We start from the raw sequence: 23,582 nt of genomic DNA, 5'->3' as shown, positions 1-23,582 counted from the left end.
CTTTCCTTGAACTCCTACAGTTTTATAATTTATTTTATTATTTAAAATTTAAGGGAGCAAATAACCCTAAATAAGGTATTATAATAATGCATTGCTAAATATGGATATAAACAGCTTTTTAAGTTTACGTCATTAGCTTTATACAGAGCATAGATAAACGAATTGTTTTGTTGCAATAATTAGTATGGGCAACCATTTCCATTTTACATATTATGCATGAAAACAGTACAAAAATGACCTTCATTGTCTTGCACTGTGAAGTTAGGATTCACAGCAGCCAAACTGAAGAAGAACTTCTGTCCACCTAAGGGGTCATCTTTGTCAACTGCACTTATTGTCTGTATCAGCTGCAGGAAAGAAAACATTACAGTCATGACATGTCTATAAATAGGACAGGGATCATTTATGGTATTTTGTAAACATGTGTACAAGTAACATGATACTGATGGAACAAGTTGTACTTAAGAACACACACATGCACACACACATGCACACACACACACACACACACATTTTAAAATGAACAAAAATGTTATATAAAAGAGAAACTCTGTTTTTCAAGTTGAAAACATAGTACCCTATCTCGCCATGAACGTTGCTTGTCACCTTCATCATGTTTTTACTAAACATGTGACTATGGATCAGACGTGTACATATGCTACACTGATGTTCTTTTCTTTCCCACTTATATGCATCATATTTTAAGAAATTAAATTTAAATGAGCAGCAAAAGCTTAAATTTATTGATGCTTATAAAAACATTCAAACTTATTCTTAATTAAAATATGTTCTTAATTAAAAGTATGTCCTTAATATAACTTTAAAGCTTTAGTTTGCTACGATTTGCCTATTTCATTACAATATTTTCTTGAGTTTTTGTTGATTTAACAAGGAATATCAAGCTTAAAACATCATGTGGGATAATTCGACACTGAACAAATTATTATCACATTATATTAAATTGCTTTCCTTTCGAAACATGTTAGAGCAATAGCAGTAAAAATAGCCTACTTATTATACTTCAAATTATTTATTTCAAAGCCATTCAAGAAATTTAATTAAACTACACAAAGCAATATAGTATTTTCTAGAAATAATGAACAAGTATAATCATTTGGATGTTGAAATTATTTTAAAACAGTATTAAATCATGGGTGACTAATTATTTATTACAATAATAATAAAAAGAAACAGATTTCAATAGAATAAAATAGTACAGATACATGAATTGCTTCAGGACAAACATGTAGAAATACTGGTATTAGGAAGGTACTCCTTAAAAGTTCTTAATTTATCTGTTTCTTCTCCCCTGACTCTCTTCTTTCAACAATGTTTTGTGTTTTCTCCTTTTAAAAGAGTGATTCATTAGAATATTAAAAAAATAAGTGCCATAAATGAAATAACAGAAACCGACCAGTGGAAATTATTAGTCACTAAGATTAATGTTAACACAAAGAGATACTAAAAATATTTAGAGATAATATAAAAGTAGAACTAATGATCCTTTAAAGAAAAATTACAAAGTCTCAATATGACAAATGACAAATTCAGTCTAGACCAAACTGATCTATTTTTAAGGACCAATGTCTGCTTCTTTACATATGTGTGTAGGAAATTATGAAATATTCCTGACATCTACAAATTATATATATATATATACACTTATAGTATATAGTATATAGTAACACCAAAGTATTAATGATCAGTTGTTGGTTGAAACACTTTTTTAAACTCAGTGATACAGAAAGGGGAATATGCTAGCATTAAATGACAATAAATAAAATGACACATAGCTGTGTCTCTGTCATTCCAGAACTCATGCTCTGTACTAAACTAATGATAGGATTTCCTCTGGCTCATGAAGCACTCACTATTTTATTCCATTTTAATGCTAGGAAAAGGAAATAAACAGACAAAAGCTAATGCTTGTGGATATGTATGTGATCGAACACAAACAGATCAATCCTTTAGCAGTAACAAAGTTGACTTGTATTTTCACACTCTACTACAACTTCAAGTTTATTTCAGTGATCCTAATATAATGAAGCAATGATAAAATGTTGGTAGATTTATTTTTCTTTCTCTTAGGAATTGTTTATCTTATGTTGTGGGTACACTGGAACTGTCTTCAGACGCACCAGAAGAGGACATCAGATCCCATTACAGATAGTTTTAAGCCATGGCAGTTACTGGGAATTGAATTCCAGACTGCTGCAAGAGCAGTCAGTGCTCTTAACCTCTGAGCCATCTCTCCAGCCCGTAGTAGATTCTTTGATGCACAGAGAAAGCAAAGCAGTTACTATGTTTGAAGTATTTAACTTTTTCTGTGAGAAAATTAATATTTCTTCTGGCCAAACACACCATTCCTGGTGGTCAGAAATGGATCTGAATACTGTTCTTCTGAATATACATGTTAGATATTTTGGGTTTGATAAACCCTTGGCTACCACTTGACTTCATGGATGTTGTCAGTTGAAAAATTGATGTGATATGGTTCTTAGGCATGGGGGAATGAAAATAAGTTCCACTCTCCCTGAGAGAACTTTTGAAAAGACTCTCTGAGTTTTAAATGCGACTTTGTGCCTTTTGACATGAAAATATAATCAGCAGCTGAAGAAGCGGAAGTCAGCAAGGGAAGTCTATGCAGGAAGAGCCATCTTAATCTCCCAGTTTCTGAAGACTGTCAATTCCTCTGTGTGAGGTACGAGGTGAGTAGCCCAATTTAGGCAAAGAAGAAGCCAGTTAACTTCCTCTCAGTGGCAAGTTTCATCCATTCTAAATAAAATGCCCCTTCCTTAAAGAAAGGCATTCACAAGACCAAAGGCAAGGGATACAAAGGAAAACGTGGTGGCATGCAGCTTTATTTCTGATTTATCCATGTCCTCACACCATATGCATAGGATTATACCCCATGCTGTAGATCTGTGCTATTTAAAGAACACTTAAGTTATAGGGCTACTACTTGGATTAAGGTACTCAATAAATAAGGCAAGTATGCTCGGAAGTCCAAATGTTCAAGGCTTAGTGAGAACATTTAGAGAACAAAAACTTTGTCTTTGCTTGATTAAATGTCATGACTTTCAATCCCAAATCCATAGACTTTTCACTTCCACCATGATTTTTCTCTTTGAGAAATAATACGTAGCCCAGGCTGTCCCTCAGTACACTCTGTAGGTGTACTTGAACTCGCGATGTTCATGTCTCAGTCTCTCAAGTTCTTGAAATACTGACCCATGCCATAAAAGACAACTATTGATTTCATATATAAAAACTTTGTTTAAACAAAACTATTTTTAGTGCAATAACACTAAAATAAACTAATATGAAGGAATGCAGTCAATATGGACATATGTGCACATATGGGCAGCTAGAAAAGAGTTAATCATATTCTTAATATTAAAGTTGTTAAGACTGGGTAAATATTTTTAAAACAACTTTTTGATTATTTTTCTTCATGAACTATTTTGAAATATTCAGAAAGTCTCAAAACAGGGGGTTAGCTGCAATGAATGAGAGAGAAAGTCAAGAAAATATGCAGCATTCCTTATTTTGAATATTTTGAATACATCAGTATTATCAGTGTTTATGACTCAACTGTCCTTAAAGATATTTCTTTAAAATTCAAATTGAATAATCATGGAGTGAGCAGTGCATGTAGTAGTAGAAAAGTGGATAATTTATCATTTACAGCAAAGATTTTAACTTAAATCATGCTGAGCCTGCTTGGCAAAGGATTATTTGGAACGTTACTTTTATGGTAGACACTGCTTCATTAAGAAGAAAGTTAGAAGCACCTAAGTTATTTAAATATTCAGAAATAAACATTTCCATAACATTTCAAGTAAAAATATTCTAATTGCAGTAATTTTATTCTTTCAAATAATAGACAGGCTATTGAATTCCCATTACAATATTCACGAGAACAACTAGAGTTATTGTGCAATGTAATTTGCATAAAAATATAGCGATGACATTGATGTTTATAAAAGCACTAAATGATGTCAAAATACAACACAGATTCTCAGTGGCTTCTCTATCTCTAATAAAATGCTTTTGATTCCCAATTATTATTTATAATATGCAGCTTCCTTCTGTGAAGATAGCACTCAAACCAATTAAGAGCATTTCTTTCAGCCATATATGCCAGAGCTTTTCAAACAACAAAATGAGTCCACTGAGGAAATGATTTAAATAATTCCAAACAAAGCTGATATAGGAAGAATGCTTCAAAGGACTAAAATGAAGTCATTAAGTATTTTATGTGTTGCCACACTGAGGAAAAATAGAGGCAATCCTGAACAGTGAATGAAAGGGGCGCCTTGCTTCAAAACATGTTCACATACACCCCAACACTGATTGTTTCAGTGATCCTGTGTACTTGTCTCTGCCTTTCCTGAGTCTCACTGTCACTGGTCTTCAGCAAGGAAAATATTCTGAGGAGTTATTGGTACTGTACCCTTGGGCTATTGGACTTTGGAAACAATCGACTAATTTAGAAATTTCCCAGGAATCTCATGTTGAAGAAGAAAATGTCTTCTACTGTGCTAGGGACAGGAAAAACTCGTCACCACATTTGGACAATCTCATAGACCACTTTAGATAAGAAACTATAATTGAGACAGGGTCATGCCAATGGTAGGCAGGCCACTTTTGATCAGAATGCTTCATTTTGCATCATCCCTAAATTTTGTTTAACCAAAATCTCATTTAGGACTCCAAAGATGGACCAGTGGGCATCACTGACCCTTTTTATTGGTTCTTCCGTTCAACTTGGTCAATGCTGAATAAATCTTGTTTCTCTGCCTTTCATTCTTGTTTGTTAATTTAATCGGTCTGTTCGGAATGAGTGGCAAAGACCAGCTGGCTGGAGTTGTCAAGGTCTAGCTTCTGATTACTAAAAGTGTATTAACACCACCTTTCATTTTACTAAATAGTTATTAATATTGGACCAATGGCACAGAAAAGATTCTGGTGTATACTCTTATACTCAAAGTTGAAAAAGTTAAAGCTATTACCCAAATCTTAACTTTTATGGGAAAGACAATATATTATTATTATTATTATTATTAATTATTATTATTATTGCTGTTGTTGTTGTTTTATTGTTAGAGAGTAAGATCTGATTATTGTTTTATTGCATTACGTCTTGGCAAAGGAATTGGGCAACTTGACTGTTAAAATACGTTCAACTTTATAAACATCAACTAATTTCTAAATTTTTAATGAGAATATATATAAATGTTTCTCTGTTTGATTCATTCTTTCCAAGATTTTGACAAGAACACATTTACACACAGCTAAAACCATCCTGAATTGGAATTGAATAGTTGCTCACCTGTCCTGGTCTGGCATTTTCACATACAAATGTGTCATAAAACACAGCAAATTGTGGAGCGTTGTCATTAACATCCAAAATCCTCACAAAAACAGACACACGAGTTGTTTCTTTAGGATTATCTAGAAAGAGGAAATAAAAAAAATACATTTGTGTACAGGATTCAATTTAGATAGTCATCTTATGGGTACTAAATACTCACCTACAAATAAAGATCAAGTCTATCCTTCTTACAGAATGAACAAATGCAATAAAGAAAATTACTACCTAGTCTAATTAAGTAGTCATGAATACCCTTGTTATTGAGCATAAGAGTACTATTACTATTTTTTCATTTCTTTTAAAAGTATGATACAGTGTAATTGAGTTCAGATTATATGTGTGTCTCTACTACCCAATTATGAGATGGGATTATATAAATAGGTTAAATATTAACACTGAAACCACCTATAGAATCAAAACATATCTTGTACATTCCTTCTATTATATAGGAGTTTGAACTAATTTTCATCACAATAAAATATACATACAATGAAGAGATACAAACAGTGCTAACAGTTTCCCTTGATACACATGGATCTGATGAATACATGGACAAGAAGTAGAATAAAAAGACAAATGAACAAACAAACAAAAATAGAAAAAAGTGCTGTTATTCAGTGTCCTACTGCCCTTACTCTTACTTAGATTTTGCTGATACTTAGAGGTATATGTAAGTAGGAGTGGACCCTCCTCTCCTGATGGTTCTGTGGAGTAGAGTTGCAAGCATGCTTCCACAATGCTGTTTTATCTATTGATAGAGTGAGACGCATGCAAAATATTTACTTTTATTAACTCATGTTGGAAGCTCCACTTTCTAATTATGCTAATGGCATTGAAAGAGGCAAAAAAGTTTCATAGGTAAGAAATTGCTTTCTGAGACCCTTCTCAAACACAATAGGAAGACTCTTCAGCTTCTTTCTAAATAACTCAAGGTTCTTTGAATCAAAAGCTAAATCCACAGGGATGAATGTGCTTTATAAAGCGTAAGGCCTGGAGTCATCTATTCAGAAAACAGTGCTTACACTAATCTTTTTTGCTGGCAGATGCTACAGCTTCTGTATAAATAAAAATATAAAGCATTCCAAGGAAGAATCATACTGAATAGCAGCTGGCTTATATTTACCACCTGAATCCCCCTCAGAGTCCTTCAGGAAGACTGTACTATAACAACGAGGCATAAGCAATAAAGGCTTGCAGGATGTATGTCCTCAAGTAAGGCCATTTCTATGCATGCATCAGCTTTTCCAGTCATCCAAAGACAGGCAAGCGTGAATCATTTTCTTGATTCTTAGGGCTCTCAAAAAACATAACTTTTCTGCATGTGTTGAATGATTTCTTGTCAGTATACATTATATGTATATATATATGCATTATCATATGCAATAATGGTCAGATTTCACATGCAATTTTAGGAACTCTCTGGCTAAAATCCCAAGTTTTTATGAAGTCACTGGTTGTGACCTTAATTTTACAGTTTGGCATTTTCCACCTGGCATTTGAGAATATTTTCTTTAAAGAGGGAAAGAAATTATACCATGGAATAATGCACTGAATAATTACCCGAGGCAGACTGTATCACATGGTGTGATTTTTTTTTTCTGTGCCATGTAGAATTAAACCTTTAGAGGCGGGACCTGGAAACACATCTGAAAATGATTCATTTACACACACCGCTATCCTACTCAGGGCTTGTGTGGGACACATTTACCATCAAACCAGTGTTTAAAGTCTAGTGAAACAATCCCCTGTATGTGTTTCTTTTTTCTTCTACCCTCATGGCATTCAATGCCCAGAACAGCATAATGGGACCCTGGCTACATGTGGTTGGCAGGTGGGCATTTCCAGCGCTTATTCCACAGATTGATTTCACTTAAGGGCAAGAATAGGCTTAGTACTTAAGAAGTAATTGGCTTAGCTTTTTACAGAATCATAATTACTTCGACTAGCTTTAGAAGTTAAATTTCTCAAAGTATCTGAAATAGAAAATGCAATTCCAAGCTCAGTGAGCTTGAATAAGGATCTTGAGTTGAGCAGACAGCACCAACAATCAGATTCCAGAAGCTCCAAATTGGATCTCATTAGATCTGGGTGAAGACAGAGAAATAGACGTTTTCTTTATAGGAAAAATAATGTTTTAAAATTGATGGACTCAACTGACATCACCATTTATAACTCTCTAAACAAGGCATTGTCTTTGGAGAAGGCATGCGTGAGGATTTCAGATTCCAGCTAGGATGATGAAGCTCAATTCATTATTTCAGTTAGAAGCTTTTAAAAGTTACCTGACAATTCTGAGACTCTGGGTGACTCAGACCTGGTTTGGGTTTGTAATAATTGCCTCCAGTATCTCAGACTTGATGGTTGTGTTGACTCAGTATTACATGTACGGGATTTTAGGCAGTTCTCAGCATGACTCAATTGAAAGTTGAAGCTTCTTTTAAAAAAAAAAGTGTAGAGAGCTGCTTCGCCTTACAATTGATTGAGCAAGGGACCGGGTACTGTGAAAAAGTTTGCAGAAGCAAGGCTATACATGGCTTTTTAGTTCCTTTATTGTGTAAATGACTGTACATTTAATTTAAGGCTCTGTTGCCACCATCTCAATTTTCCTAATGATTTTTTCTTTTGATTATTCTTTAGGGTTTGAAAATATTCTTGTAGTCTGGGGCAGGACTTCCCCAACATCACTCTGATTCAGCCTTTTGGCCTTCTGAGTGTTGGGCATGTGATGCCACATCTGTATCCATAATGATTTTCAACAGTCTACTAAACAATGGCACAGGCCTCCATAGACAATGACACATTCCTCTATTTGGGAACAATATCTGCTGCAATTTTAAAAACGTATTATTTCAGACTTTAGCTTGCCATTTTCTAATTGGATGAACTATTGATTTTTTTAAAGCAAGCCCAGAATCAAGTGTTAGATCTAGAAATCAAATAATCAATTCGATTCCCAGTTTGCTGCTTCTGGCAATGTGACTGTAAAATTACAAAAATTTCCACAGACCAAGCTCTTCAGTAAGATGAAGTTAATAAAAATATTAGCTAGAGAAATTCTAATTTAAAGATCTTAAAAGCAATATATGCCCTCTATCCTGCCCGGCTGTGGTCATGTGAGCTTGCAACAAAAAGAAAAGGTGGGAAAATGGGAGGTCCCTCTAGCCAAAGTTCATGCCTAAGGAGAAACAGAAGTATTGAAAGTTATACAAACAGGAAAAAGAAAAGACAAGGCATGGAAGAGAATGATTACAAAAGTCTGTTTTGTTAGTGATGGTTTTTACAAGAAAACCACCTAAATAAGGAAGGTTCATTAGGCCAATGGGTCTATGTTTCAAAGAGGCCTATGTCACACACCCTGAGCTGAAAGCTACCTTTTGTCTTCCTATACTTGGTTTGGAAAAGAATTCCTGGTTCCCATATATACAATCCTAGGTGAGATCACCAAGTGAACGTGAGCAAGTTGGGCCTTGTGACACAAGGAGGCAAGGTTATTTGGGGAAAGTATACCCAAGTTACCAACAATACTGAAAACGATGGGTGCATAAATGCAGTCTTGCTGGTTTGACAGTAATGCCATACAAGTCGTTCCACTCACTACAGAAGACTACACACTGTAAAAAAAAAAACACCATTGCTGTGATCTTTCTGAACTTCGAAGCAGCCTTACTCCATGTGCAGTCATCAAGAAGTATTTATTAAATTTAAAGGAAAATAAAACAGAAAAGAAAATGTAAGAACTGTGAGGTACCCTTAAATAAGCATTTCACATATTGGTGTTCCTGAAGGAGAAGGGTTATAATTTGAGGGTGTAGAAAAACTCTTTACTAAAACAAAATTAGAAAACTCCCCAAATCTGGGGAAGATCATCGGCATCCCTGTTCAAGAAGCATTTAGAATCTAAATTTAGATATTTTAAATTACATGATCATAAATGTACTTTACTATGATATATTAAAGTTAAATTGTTAAAAGTGCATAAAAAGAAAGAGTATTACAGTCTGTAACAGAGAGCAATGTCAAGTAAATTTAAAGGCAAATACAGTAGACAAATAGAAGATAGATCAAGAAGAATTCTAAATTCCAAGAGGATATAGAAGGTGATGTGTTCTCATCCTGATAGAACACAACTGCCAATCAAGATCAAGATAAGGCTTGCTATAACCAGCAAAGTTTTCTTCACCAAAAGGAGAAGTAAAGAGTTCCCAGAAGAAGATTAAATTATGGGAATCTTTGACCATTAGACTAGAGTTACAAGATACTTACAGAAATCCTACACCCCAAATAGAATGAATTTGGTAAATGCAGATATTAAGATCATGAATAAATTTCATTAGAACAAGTGATATGAGTCTGAAATATTAGAAGAAAATATTGAAAATATAGTAAACTTTCAAATTCACAAGATAAGAGAAAGAAATAACCAAACTATATTAAAAGCAATGTTGATTTTTTAAGAAAATAATTTATATGTCTTGAATTTTCTTACAGCAGCTAACTTTATAAACCAAACAAAACAAATCTGCACCAGAGATAAAAAAGAGATTTAGGCAATTCCTTACTCAAGGCATGTCAAAATACCCAAGAGAGCACAGATAACATTTTACTACAGTTGCAATATATTTAATTATGTACCTCTGTTTAAAAGCAAAGGAAATGATGAAAAATTGACATTTTAAAAAGTTATTTTAAAAAGCACATTGAAATGTAATGTGTATGAAGAGAATTATCTCAGCATAAAATATACACACACATAGCTTAAAATACAGGTAGAAAATTATTCAAATAATTGAAAAATTCATTAACTATATCTCCTTACTGATCTCGGCAGCTATGACGGTAAGGTTGTGCCATTGAGATAGTTCACGATCAAGTGGCTTTGATGTATAAAGTGATCCGTTTCCAGAATGAATGTTAAAGATCCTGTCAAGATCAGTATGGCGATCTAAAGTAAATCTGAAAATAGGTGACAAAGAAAGCACATGGCAACGATATTAATGGTTTGCAAGGTCAAACAGTAAAATACAAAGTTATATACTCTAATACACACTCTACTCAAAATTATAGGAAACCATTGAGCTGATATAGAATATAATCTGTTTCAGCAATTGAAACAGATGCACTATTACTCCAGGCATGAATTGGTACTTTATTTTCCATAGATATACAAGTTCTGCAAATGTCCATTATTTAAACTATTGCCTGTCGCCATATAAAGTCAACTAATTTGGGTGTATTTTGGGACACAGAGTAGTGTCATATGTAGTTTCATGTCAAGTGCCTCTATGCAGTAACCAAGTCTTCTGATGTTGAAATACTATAATGGCCCACCATGATGTCAATATTAGAAACCCAGTCTCATTATTAATGGGGACATTGGAGACAACATTGCTTACATCCGTGCAATACATTGTCAGTTTTTGATTTGTGATATCAATCTAGCTTCAGGTTCTTTAATCACATGTATGATTATAAAATAAATGCCTTAAGGCCTTTTATAATTGAGACAGTTCAGTATAAGAAATTATTATGCATGTTTAAAGAGTACATCTTCATCAATAAATTCAAACATTTTTTGGAAACCGATATCAGTCATCACACTACATGCCATTTGAAAGCATAATACTAGCATAAGTCACAGGGTGGCATAATCAAAGTAAACAGCAGTACCTTAATGAAATCCCAGTTATAGCACAATCAAAACAAACCATTATGTCACTACACCTGAAATACTTTCCAAATCAAAAGATAACTCCTTCCCCAAGTCTTCTATGACTGTTTGTGGTAATCAAAGTAGTTTGCAGTGTTATAATGTAAACCATCCAGTATTAATCCTCTCCATTTTTGACATTGTATTCTAAACTCTTTCATTACTAATTTGAAAGAGGAAATAAGGCAATAAATCATCAAGTCTACTGCCAGTGTTATTCCACTCGGCAAGGGAGTCTAGCTGACACTGAGTTCTACTTGACTCTCATGTGCAAACTTCTCTGAGTGAAAAATATGTTCAAACATGAGAGCAATCTGCAAATACTTATCAAAATAAAATAGGATACTGAATTACAGGGTATGTTGGAAAACTGCAAGGCCATTACTTGTGAAAAAGGAAGACATGAAGTTAAAATGCGTTGATTAATATATAAAACACAATTAAGAACAGTACTAATCTCACTGGCTAATCTCAATTCAATTTGTTTGTTTTGATATTGTTCCTCAATTTGAAAAGTAATAGAATAATGTAGAGGATTATTTGGCAGTATCGTGAAAGCAAACATAGAGATCTGCATTAAAATTAATTTCTAAATTTCTTTATTTGTATGTTAGTGTGTGCACATGCCTCAGTACATACACGGAGGTCAGAGGACAACCCAGAGCACTTGGGTTTCTTTTGTCCCACCATGTGAACCCTGAGACTTGAACTGTAGTCATCAATGTCGCAGGATGAGTGCCTATTCACCAAGCCGTTTCATCATCCTAGATCTGCCTTTTCAATTCTGATTCATAGCATAATTTTATTTATATCTGTTTATTGGAAAATTATGTGGCAATTTTCACTTTGTTTCTTCAAATTGTTTTCAGGATAAGCTTAAACTAAATTCTTTGATATATGCGTAAGCAATTCACAATAACTGACAACATTCATACCATGTATAATGTAAACCATTCAACAAATGACACATAACTATATTGTTTCCCGAGTATCAATAGTATTCCCTTGAAATAACTAGAGATTGGTTCTGTTGACACCAAATTTCTCAGATGCTGATGCCCATATATAAGATAACATAGCATTCACACAACCATAAAAATATCCTGTAAGCTGTTCATTACTTCTAGATGTCTTACAATTATTACCTAAATGGATGGGGACACATAATGAAAAATCTGTACTATCTCAGTACAACACAATATCCTTTCACAACTATTTCTATCCATTATATCACCTACAGATGCCTTACAATTCCTATAATAGGTAGATAAAACAATATGGGGATGACCGATGAAAATTTTGAACCTATTCAGTAAAGGCAGAACTTTTACTAAATATGTTTTGTTTCCATCAAGAAGATGAACTCACTGGATATATAAAGCATAATTTATTTTATATGCATGTTTAGCCATATATATTTCCATTTATATAAGATACATATGTCTAGGTTCTGTCTAAATAACAACATCTAAAATTACTTGTTTGTATTTTCTATACCTATGGTAAAACAAAGTCAAATATACTACAATCAACATGGAGTCAAGTCATTGTCATGTAGACCATTATGGCTATCAGATGTAATTATACTTTCTGTAGTACTCAGATAAACACTGTCGTTTAACATTTTACTTTATTGGTAAATGTCCACAGATAGATTTTATATATAACAATGATGAGTCTATATGAAGACACTAACCAATTTTATTTTGTGGAGAAACGTTGTTATTTTAACAATAGTACTTAGCTAAAATTTAACCCTCAAAAACAGTATATATGTTTCTTGTATGTAGCATATTTGGGCAGGGTTCTTGCATAGCATGCATAAAGCTCTGGGTTTGACTCCACAGCTGCAGAGCCTAGAAGCATGGGCCAGAAGACCCAGAATTAGGGAGGTAAAATCAGGAAGATCAGAACTTTAACGTCCTCATGGGATAAACTATACAGTCGTGATCCATATGGGTTATGGGACACTGTTTTAAAACCAATAGGCAAAACCAAAAACCAACACATCATATTTTAAAATCTGTTTTGAAAGCTGTAACCAAGAGCATGGCCTACTACAGTTGTATCTCTGGCTAGAAAATATCAATTATTTAGTGGGGGAAATTAAGTATATCAGTAAATTTAAGAAAATTTAAAACACACATGGTTTGCACTCACTGATAAATGGATATTAGCCCAAAAGTTTGGATTACCCAAGATACAATCCACAGATCACAGGAAGCTCAAGAAGAAGGATGACCAAAATGTGAGTGCTTCAGTCCTTCTTAGAAGGGGGAACAAAAATATTCATAGGAGGAAATACGGAGACAAAGTTTAGGGCAGAAGGAATGGCCATTCAGAGCTTGCCCTACCTGGGACAGATTCAGCCCATATACATACAGCCACCAAACCCAGACAAGGTTGTTGCTGCCAAGAAGTGCATGCTGACAGGAGTTTGATATAGCTGTCTCCTGAGAGGCTCTGCCATAACTGACAAAGAGAGAACCGGACTCTCGCAGGCAACCATTGCATTGAGAACAGGGTCCCCATTGGAGGAGTTAGAGAAAGGATTGAAGGAGCTGAAGGGGCTTGCAACCTCATAAGAACAACAACGGCAATACTCCAGAACTCCCAGGGTCTAAACCACTATCCAAAGAGTGCACATGGACAGACCCATGGCTCCAGCTGCATAAGTAGCAGAGGATGGCCTTGTTGGGCACCAATGGGAGGAGAAACCCTTGGTCCTGTCAAGGCTGGACCCTCAGTGCAGGTGAATGTCAGGATGGGGAGGCAGGAAAGGGTGCGTGGGGAGGGGGGAGCAACCTCATAGAAGAAAGGGGAGGGGGTGGAATTGGGGTTTATTGACGGGAAACCAGAAAGAGGATGACATTTGAAATGTAAATAAATTTTAAAAAATCCAAAAATAAAAAAAAATCAATAAAGGAGAAAATTTACAGGAAAAGAACATTCTTAAAAGAGAAATTTTGATAAAACATCTCAAAAAAAAAGGTTTATGGCAAAGTTCAGCAGGCAGATGGGAGCACAGTATGATCATCATGTACACTTTTCTTTCTCTGCCAGTACATAACTTGTGGTGGAACACACGAATATAAGACAATGTATTTGCATAAACTATATGAATAAATTGCACAGAGACATAAATTATGTTCTGCCTGGTACAATTACTCTTGGCTGGCAGAGAAAGCAGAATTGTTCAATTGAGAACACTCAGAGTCCCATGAAACATGCAACGGAAGGTTCTTCACATTTTACAGCTGAACGATTCATAAGAGTTCACTAAGAAATTACAAAACAAACATTTGAACTCATACATGACTAGGTCACAGGGCTAGAAATTCAAGAATGAAATCCAAAACCCACAACAGCCTAACAGATTAAAGGAAAAGCTCATTCTCATGCCGAACAATAAACACAGGTACTTGTATTTCTTTAATATACCAGCAAAAATGCCAATGAAAGGCTTGAAACATGCTCCCTCTTAAATATCAATATCCAACATCATGTGCCTTTAAAATTGTGTAGGAAGAAAAGTCAAAAAGTACGGAAATTATTCAGGGGTTTCTGAAATATTCAAACATTTTTTAAATAGCTGTTAAAAAAAGAAAACAAACCCACACAATAATGAAGCAAGACTAGAAGAAAAATATGCCTGTGTATACTACATATTCAAATATATATCTATGATCTGTATCCGTGATCAAAAGAGTCAGCATTTTAATGACTCAAACACATGACATAATCCAGTAACATAATAGATAAGGCAAAACCTAGAAAACCATAAAGCTGGTATATGTGTTCCCCACAACTTTCAATCAAAACATTCCCTCAACTCTGTGAATACCATAATTAGAATTTACAGAGAAACTCTTGTAAGCAATGAGAATTTCTCGGTCCCTTTATGACTTTCAACTCTGTTTCTTTTCATCTTAAATATTGAGAGAAATACCTGATGGGACTGGAAGTAGAATCTGGGTCTCTTGCCATTACAGTACCGATGATTGTGCCCACTTCAATATCCTCATGAACCTCAAACAGATAGGAGGATCGACTGAAAACTGGAGGCTCATCCACGTCTTCTATGGAGATTTTTACAATTGTTGTATCTTTGAATGGCCCTAAATAGTAAAAACGTGGATCCACATGGGTATTTTCTGCCTCCACCTTCAGAGTATATAGTCTTCGGTTCTCATAGTCAAGTGGCTATATAAAGACAAAAGCCATTAGTTAGATTTGGGAAAATGGACTGTCTGCTGTTCCCAAGTTACACCAGGACTTTAAGATCCTAAAGTTGTTCTTTAGTAAAAAAAAAAAATTAGACTCGGTTTCTGTAATATTGATATGTGTATAATAGTACTGTATATACCTTATTCACTTTACACAGTACTGTATAGTACTGTATTCCAATACTTTGGAAAATAAAAAAAAATGTTTTGACTGTTGTAGAAATTTGGATGAATATTAAATTTATCTTGGAAGGGCAATTTCATCCAAAAATGTGTTGATAAATTATAAACTTCTGTGTGTTCATATATTTGATGGCATACAGCTTACGACTTAACCTTTTAAAGCAACAATTCCTAAATTTTAAAAATTTGGGTTGTTTAAAAATCTATGTCAAAGTATTTCCACCATTGTAATGAGTTTATGGAACTATAAAGTCTTTGTGGGATTTCAAACTCTAATAAAACTTCTGCAGTTATAAGACATATTCAAGATAAACAAAGTACTTTAAAAAAAGGAAGAAATAGTTATACCAATTATATGAGAATACAATTTCATGATGTATTATAAAAGAAAAAAGGAATGTTTGTTATTGAGATAACTTAGACATCACAGATTTTAAATATAATCCCTTGACCCATAAACATTGCACAAAATGTTCTTTACTCAATCTTTCTACATTTTTCCATGCACAAAAGCCAAGGACTTTGTGTGAATTACTGCTGCTTTCCGGTTGGTTGATGTTACTTCCTGGTTACATGAAAAAGTGGCCTTTTAGCAATGCTGGTCACTTGGAGTAATAGCTGGTTGGGTATCTTTTGCCTTCAATAGCATCCCAGGATAACTGTATTGGTTACCAATACCTCAATGGTTTCTCTTCCTATGACATTTCATTTGGATCTAAATTGAAATTTGCTTTATTCTTCCTGTGATGATGGAGCCAACTGCAATAAAACCTGGCTACCTCTAAATTCTATCACTGAGCATATGTTAGCAGAAAATTTTAATTTATATAGCAGAAGGGAAATTGTGAACAATTAAATTATGTTCCAATCCATTCTGTCTCTTTTTATTAGCAACTCTAATTATTGGCTCATACATCTGGATACCATGCTATTTTTATGCCCCCAACTGTGAGGATATATTGCCATTATTAGTTATTAACTGCTTTTTAAGAAAACATTGGTTTTACATTGGGCTTTTAATAACATGGCTAAGAAATATAATTACACATATATTAACTTGCCTGATTTTTGATCAAATCTCAGGTTTCATGTTACAAATAAAGGCATATATTCAGAATGTCTAAAGAGGTCTCTCATACCAGAGCCTTCTCATTTACATGCAATGCAAAACCCAACTGAACACTCCAGTGTAGTTTTCTTTTGTAGCTCTTGTGAGAGCAAATAGTACACGATGAAGTGTCTACTCTCTCAACAGAAATACTCGTTTTCAGTGCATCTCAACACCTTTTTCACAGTGATGATGCCTTCCTGTGTGTCCTTCTCAGTTATAATGTCAAACATATCTGTGCCATCTCCATCAATAATGCGGTAATCCACTTCGGCATTTTTCCCCGTGTCAGCATCGGTGGCTTTTACACTTCCCACAGCTGTGCCAACTGGAGAGGATTCAAGAACTCGCAGATGGATGGTGTCTGTACAGAACAAAAAAATGTATAAATGTTAATATGCATATCCATACATGTGTGTGTATATATATGCACATATTACTTCATTACAATATATACATATATGTATATACATATATAAGATTTTTTAGAGAATATTCAAAATAAAGTGCATGTAAAATAATACTGTTCAAATTACACTCAGATGTTGACAAATTAATAACTTCAGTATACTTATTAAAACTGGGAGAAAAATGTGGTATTTCACATGTACTGTCGTGCACATGGCATTCTGAATAGTATCAACTGCTAATAGTATCAGGAATTCTGAATTTGAAAATTAGTTTATTCTATTTCAATAAAGAGTGTTTGGGTCTCGAAAGGCACCTGAATGTGTTTACAGAATCTGAAAAATCACCCAATGCACAGTGAATATTTGTACTTCGTATTTTCCCATGCTATGTGAAGTTGTTTACATCTCCTACTTTAGCCATAGATCAAAACTGTTCTGAACTGTACAGAATCAGTCACAATGTATAGGGATCTCATTTGTATCTGTGACAACAAAAGTAGCGAACAGTCTCTGTTGTAAATAAAAAGATGCCCTTCACAGAGTATATAAACCAGATTCTTAAAAAAGCCTCTTTCATTGTGCAGCAAAACATGGATTATAGCTAAGTCCTTGTCGTACCTGCATCAGCTTCCTGCATGAACTTTCCCTACCACTAATGAGATTTATATTTTAACACCTGGTCGTAAACTATATTTCTGATGGGTTAATCGGCTGCAAGCACACTTCTGATTATAGCACCCATGTGCTCAGGAAGCTTAATTCACTTTAGTGCACACAGTAAGGTCCAGACAGGTTAAACTATCCTTTTATTGTCTTAGTATCCCTTTCTTAAGGTCTTTTACCTTTAGTTACTTTTATGGAAGATTTGTAGTAAAGAAAGGCTTAAATATTTTTTTTCCTGGATAAAAACATGTTCTACATCATTTTTTTTTGTATTTCTCTCATAAAAACGCCTATATGATTCATTCCCCATTATCCTCAAATATTATAATTGAAGTAACCAAATACAAAAAGACATTCTTGATATGTGTGATCTTTCAGGAGCCATGTAATTCTATAAATGGGGCCTCAGCACAAGTGACTTTTTTTGTTGTTTTTGTCAAGGTTTATTTTTTTATTCCTATTACATCCCAATTGCACCCTCTTCCTTCTCTCCTCCAAGTACCACTCTTACAAATCCCTCATCCCATTACCCCATTTCCTTTTCCTCAGAGAAGGGGAAGCCCACTATGTTATCATCTCACCCTGGGACACCTAGTCTTAGCAGGACTAAGCACCTTCTCCCTGACTGAGGCCCAGCCAGAGAGTTCAGGGAAGGGAAAGGGAATCCTATGGCAGGCAACAGAGACAGCCCCCAATCCTGCTTTAAATGTTAAGGCTTCCACATAAAGACCAAGCTGCACATTTGCTACAAATGCATGTGGGACTTGGTCTAGCCTGTGTATTGTCTTTGGTTGGTGATTCAGTGCTTGGAAGGCCCCATAGGCTCAGGTTAGTTGCTGTCTTTTTGTGGTATCTTTGACCCCTCTGGCTTGCTCAGTCCTATCCTATTCTTCCTCGAACTCCTTGAGCTTCTTCTCATGTTTGTCTCTGGGTCTCTGCATCTCTTTCCATCAGCACATGGACAAAGCTTCTCAGGAGACCGTCATGCTAGGTTCCTGTCTACAAGCGTGGCAGAGGATCATTAACAGTGTCAGGGTTGGCTCTCTCCCATATGATGGGTCTCAATTTGGGATAGTCATGCGTTGGCCGTTCCCTCAGTCTCTGCTCCATCTTTTTCCCTGGCCATTTTGTAGACTGATACAAACAAAAGTAAGAGGAAACGATGGTGAGGATATGAAGCAAGGGGAACCCTCCTACATTGCTGGTGGAAATGTAAACTTTTACAACCACTTTAGAAATCATTTTGCAGTTTCTCAGAAAATTGGAAATAGTTCTACATCAAGAATCAGCTGTACTACTCCTGGGCATATACCCAAAAGGTGCCCCACTATACCACAGGGACACTTGCTCTACTATGTTCATACCAAGTCTATTTATAGTAGCCAGAAACTGGAAACAACCTAGATGCCCTTCAACTGAAGAATGGGTAAACAAATGTGGTACATCTCCTCAACTGAATACAATTCAACTATTAAAAACAAACACATCATGAAATTTACAAGCAAATGGCTGGAACTTGAGACTATCATCCTGAGTGATGTAACACAGACCGAGAAAGACAGGATTGGTAAGTATTCACTTATAATTAGACACTAGTCATAAATCATGCTACAAGTGACTTCCTTACAACCTGACTTTGGAGCTCATTGCAGTCTCATCCATGATATTCTATGTAGTCTTATGTGTACTTCAGTATCCCCATGGAAACAGCAAGATTTCACTCCTGAGTTAGCTATTCTCCTACTGGTACTATTTCTTTCTACTCTTTCTTTTCTCTGGAACCCCTGAGGCCTGAGTGGCCCAGTGTCTCAGTTACACTCATCCTTCAGGTACCTGTATAAATACAAACTTACTATAAAGTGACTTTATAGTAGATGAAAAGAATGTGATAAAATCTGAACATGCTGGCACTCTTTCTTCTCCATTCTATTGATTAGCACTTACTGTCCGTCTGTGCACATGAAAATATAAAATGAAATAGACTTTGAGTACTTTTTCAATATTGTATTCCCGGTGAGTTCTTTTGACTTTTGTTGTCAAATATAAACACTCATTTGTAGTTTAGGTATGATAATTGACTATTGTATAGAAGCTCCATAACTAGTTTACAAAGTCCTATGTCTTCCCAAAGTGAATCGAAGGCTAAAATATCAAACACAACAATGCAGTCCACATTGCGCAATTAAAATTTGGAGGTGACCTATTGTTTAAAGCACCTACAGCACAAAATATAGAGACCAAGTTGAGAGAGACAGGATTGGAATTGAGGACATGCTCACGTGGGCTTGGGTCTCCTCATTGTTAGTACACATATATGCACATGACATATAAACATGGAAGGAAACCCAACCTGAAGAATTTAAAACCATAGAAAATTATATTTTACATAGTGTAAATACGGCAACAAATTTGAGGATTAAGAATCCAAACAACATGGGGGTTGGGCATTTAGCTCAGTGGTAGAGCACTTGCCTAGCGAGCACAAGGCCCTGGGTTTGGTCCCAGCTCTGTTAAAAAAAAAATCCAAACAACAATAAGCAGAAAACTCTGAATGGCTCGTAATGGATGCAATAAAGGAAGCTAAACACACTGTGTAGAGAGAAAACAGGATGGCAGAAAAGAGAAATGCATTACTTTACAGAATTATGGACAGGAAAGGAAAACAAAGTATAGTTTAAGTATTAAACATAAGATTATGACATAAGAAACCAAACCAACACCCAAAGAAATGAGTTAAAATAAAAGCAAAGAATCATGAAGTTGTAAACAAATACACAACAAACAACACTAGCCAACTTTTTTAAAAGGTGTCTTTTAATAAACATATTTAACACAAATGGTCTGACCTGCCTTTATTTTCCCTTTCTGATACTTCTAAAATAGCATTTCAGGCCTTTCTTCCTTCACAATAGCATACTTTATAAATGTTAATAATTTCAAGGTTTTTTCTTTACACAGTATTTAGCTGCATCAAATGGTGTCAGGTTGTTTGTGACTGAGAAAGTGATTGTTGATTGCTTGTGTACTCTGTCCCTGCCAGTTTTCTCTGTCAAATTAATATGCATTTATTTATAATTTATATAATTGATGGCTCCCTTATGGAAAGTGCCTTAATTTTGTGCAAATATCTTTTGCCTTATCAAAAATCTTCACCTTAGTGTTTGCATCAGTCAGTAGCATAACCAAAATAATTAATGGGGATGAATAATAGCGATCTTGATTTTCTATAGCTTCATATTATTATTTAGAATTCTGGGAAAGAAAGCTCCTTTTTTCCCCAATGAATATAGTTTGTTTTATAATTATAGAGATTATTAGTGACCAGTTTGACCTCAAGAGGAGTTGTTTCACTCTGTTGTATTTTTTTCCTTGTTTCCCTCTACCCCACAGATTATGACAATTTCCTATTGCAAATCTTCTAGATTTGACATTGATAATCTGCCCACTTGTCTTATTTCTTTCTCATATTTTCCCATAATTTCCTAAATCCTAGGACAATTTATAAGATATATTAGTCTGTTCCTATAAGTTTTCTGACCAAGACATGATAGTTTTAGTTTGCCAGAAAAATAATTCATAAAATTTTAATGAAGTATGGTGTTCTAGAATTATTATATTCCTGAGCCATATGTATAACATTATATTCCTGAGACATAATGTATAAATATCTTAAAGTCATACAGAAGATACGTATATCAACTTGAAATAAAAATCTAATAAATCTCTGAGAGATAATTTCAATAGCACTAAGTTAATATCTTTCTGTATATCATCTTATCCTTCAAAAGGGCATTTGTACATCTTTGAGAAAAAGGATTTTAATGCTATAACCGTAACAAGTAAAAGTAATGATAATAATTAGTAATAAGTAAAAAAGGTGATACAATCCAATGACAGCATAGGAGTTCTTAAGTCAGAGGATTGTTACTTTAAACCTGATGACATATCTTGACTTTTTTCCCTAAGTTAAATTTCCCATTTATTCAGATATTTTGTTATTCTCTCATATTCTACAACCTGACTGCCATTTTCACCCTGACTTTTCTTCCCCAGGCTCTTTCCCGACTCTCCTCTTTCCCCGAATTCCACCTTTTTTCATCTTCTCTCATAAAAGATCAGGCCTTCCAGGGACATCAATCAAATATGGCAAAACAAGCTACAGTAAGAACAGGCACACATGGCTGGATAAGGCAACTCAGTAGGAGTCAAAGAGTCCCAATGGCACATGCCTGATTTCTAATCTCAAGTGTGAGAATCAATTACACACTTTTTCTGAAAGTTTTCTGAAAAACATGTAGAATTCCATGATACTAATGTTCAAATCTTTCTTTATTGTTTACTAATGCTGGTGCTTTTCCACTTATACTGTGAACATACTCTTGAATGAGTGACACAGTTTTTAAATCTGAGGATTTGAAAAAAACATAAGGCAAGTATTTCTTCATGGACCAGAACTAAATGAACTACCAGACAGTAATCAGATTGTAGAATAATAAAAAAATTAAAACCTAACCAACTTATAGATAGAGGCTACAAAATTAGATAAATATTAAGAAAACTAATTGCTTTAAACTGGACTTGTTTTTTACAATGCTAGTTCAATAATTTAGTCTTTTAACTGAAAATGTGATTTTGTCTATATGTTACAAAAAGGCATATATATGTAATAATATAGGTTTCAAACTGCAGCAGAATGATGAGCATGAGAAGTAGACAGATTCTTTTCACCTGCGGATGTTTTTCATGGTAAAATAAAGTCATCTTAATTTTGGTAGGTCCATGAAGCTGTAAAATGGTAGTCAAGTCCTTAAAACGTATAAGAAAATTACTGAGCCAGATAAACTATAATAAAATCAGAGTAGCTGGGTATCTTAACTCACAGCTATAAATGGAACACTTGGGAGGATGAGGTGAGGAGTTGCCATGAGTGTTGGCCAATTTAGGGTACAGCAGAGAGGGCAACATGCTTTGTATAAAGTGTGAAGAAGAATCATATGCAGACAGGCCCTCAAATGCAGCATTTCAAATTCACAGCATGGTCTCAGATAACCTGACCTACTGGAGTTTTACAGACATAGATAGTTTTACCCATGGGGGAAGAGGAATAACTGTCACATCTACAATAGGTTGAGAGTGGGGTTTTAAAGCAGTCTAAAATTACTTCAGACAGAATCTGCACACTAGCAAGAAAAGAGGAGTGTCAATGCTACCTAGGAGACCCTTCTTGGTGGTTTCTTACACCTCTGTCTTCAAGAGAATTCTTTTGAAAAATAAAAACTCTGAAGGACATTTTTAAGTTGGAAGAAGTGTATTTTACCTGTTTGAACATTTAGTTGGATGTACTTTAGCCTTGAAGCCACAAACAGTAAAAAATTTCAAATCACATACACAATCACATTAGATTACTAAATAAAAATAAATTACTAAATAAAAAAGAATTAGAGGCCATGAGAGGGAGAGGAAAGAGAGAGAGGGAGACACAGAGACAGAGAGATGATCGAGACAGACAGACAGACACACGGAGAGAGAGAGAGAGAGAGAGAGAGAGAGAGAGAGAGAGAGAGAGAGAGAGAGAGAGAGAGAGAGAGAGAGAGACTGAAAGACAGAGAATTACACAGAGAGACTGGGTCTGGCATGGCCTTTAGAAATATCAAAGCCCACCTCCAGTGATATACCTCCACAAAGGCTACATAAGGGTTACATGGGAGGGGTTGGAGAAAGATGAGAAAGGAAAAAATAATGTAATTATATTTTAAATACTAAACCAATAAAAGCCTTTAAAAACTATGAAACCATCAAATAATAAGAAATAAATTAAAAAAAAGAAGAACCAATTTTAAGATATAGAACAATAGGCCAAATGCTTTTTGAATACACACATACATTTAAATATAAACATATAAACCTA

The 23,582-nt window shown here is 34.7% G+C and overlaps 1 protein-coding gene and 1 long non-coding RNA gene across 5 annotated transcripts in view; one reads left to right on the top strand and one right to left on the bottom strand.

The window, feature by feature from the left end:
* Cdh10 (cadherin 10) overlaps window positions 1-23,582 on the bottom strand; it is a 222,360-nt gene that overhangs the window by 7,491 nt on the left and 191,287 nt on the right. For all 3 annotated transcript variants that reach the window (XM_006232080.5, NM_001168631.1, XM_006232079.5), the window contains exons 6-10: window positions 16,778-16,965; window positions 15,034-15,287; window positions 10,194-10,330; window positions 5,336-5,457; window positions 239-347 (exon numbers count right to left, since the gene is read on the bottom strand). In XM_006232080.5, the coding sequence (XP_006232142.1) occupies window positions 239-347; window positions 5,336-5,457; window positions 10,194-10,330; window positions 15,034-15,287; window positions 16,778-16,965 (810 nt within the window). The remainder of the gene's footprint in view (window positions 1-238; window positions 348-5,335; window positions 5,458-10,193; window positions 10,331-15,033; window positions 15,288-16,777; window positions 16,966-23,582) is intronic.
* LOC102553625 (uncharacterized) overlaps window positions 1-23,582 on the top strand; it is a 161,236-nt gene that overhangs the window by 96,424 nt on the left and 41,230 nt on the right. The window lies entirely within an intron of this gene.

The sequence above is a fragment of the Rattus norvegicus genome, chromosome 2 (assembly GCF_036323735.1).
Source record: "Rattus norvegicus strain BN/NHsdMcwi chromosome 2, GRCr8, whole genome shotgun sequence".
Classification (NCBI taxonomy): Eukaryota; Metazoa; Chordata; class Mammalia; order Rodentia; family Muridae; genus Rattus; species Rattus norvegicus.
Note: the sequence above shows the minus strand (reverse complement) of the source record. Positions and strands in the feature narration are given on the sequence as shown.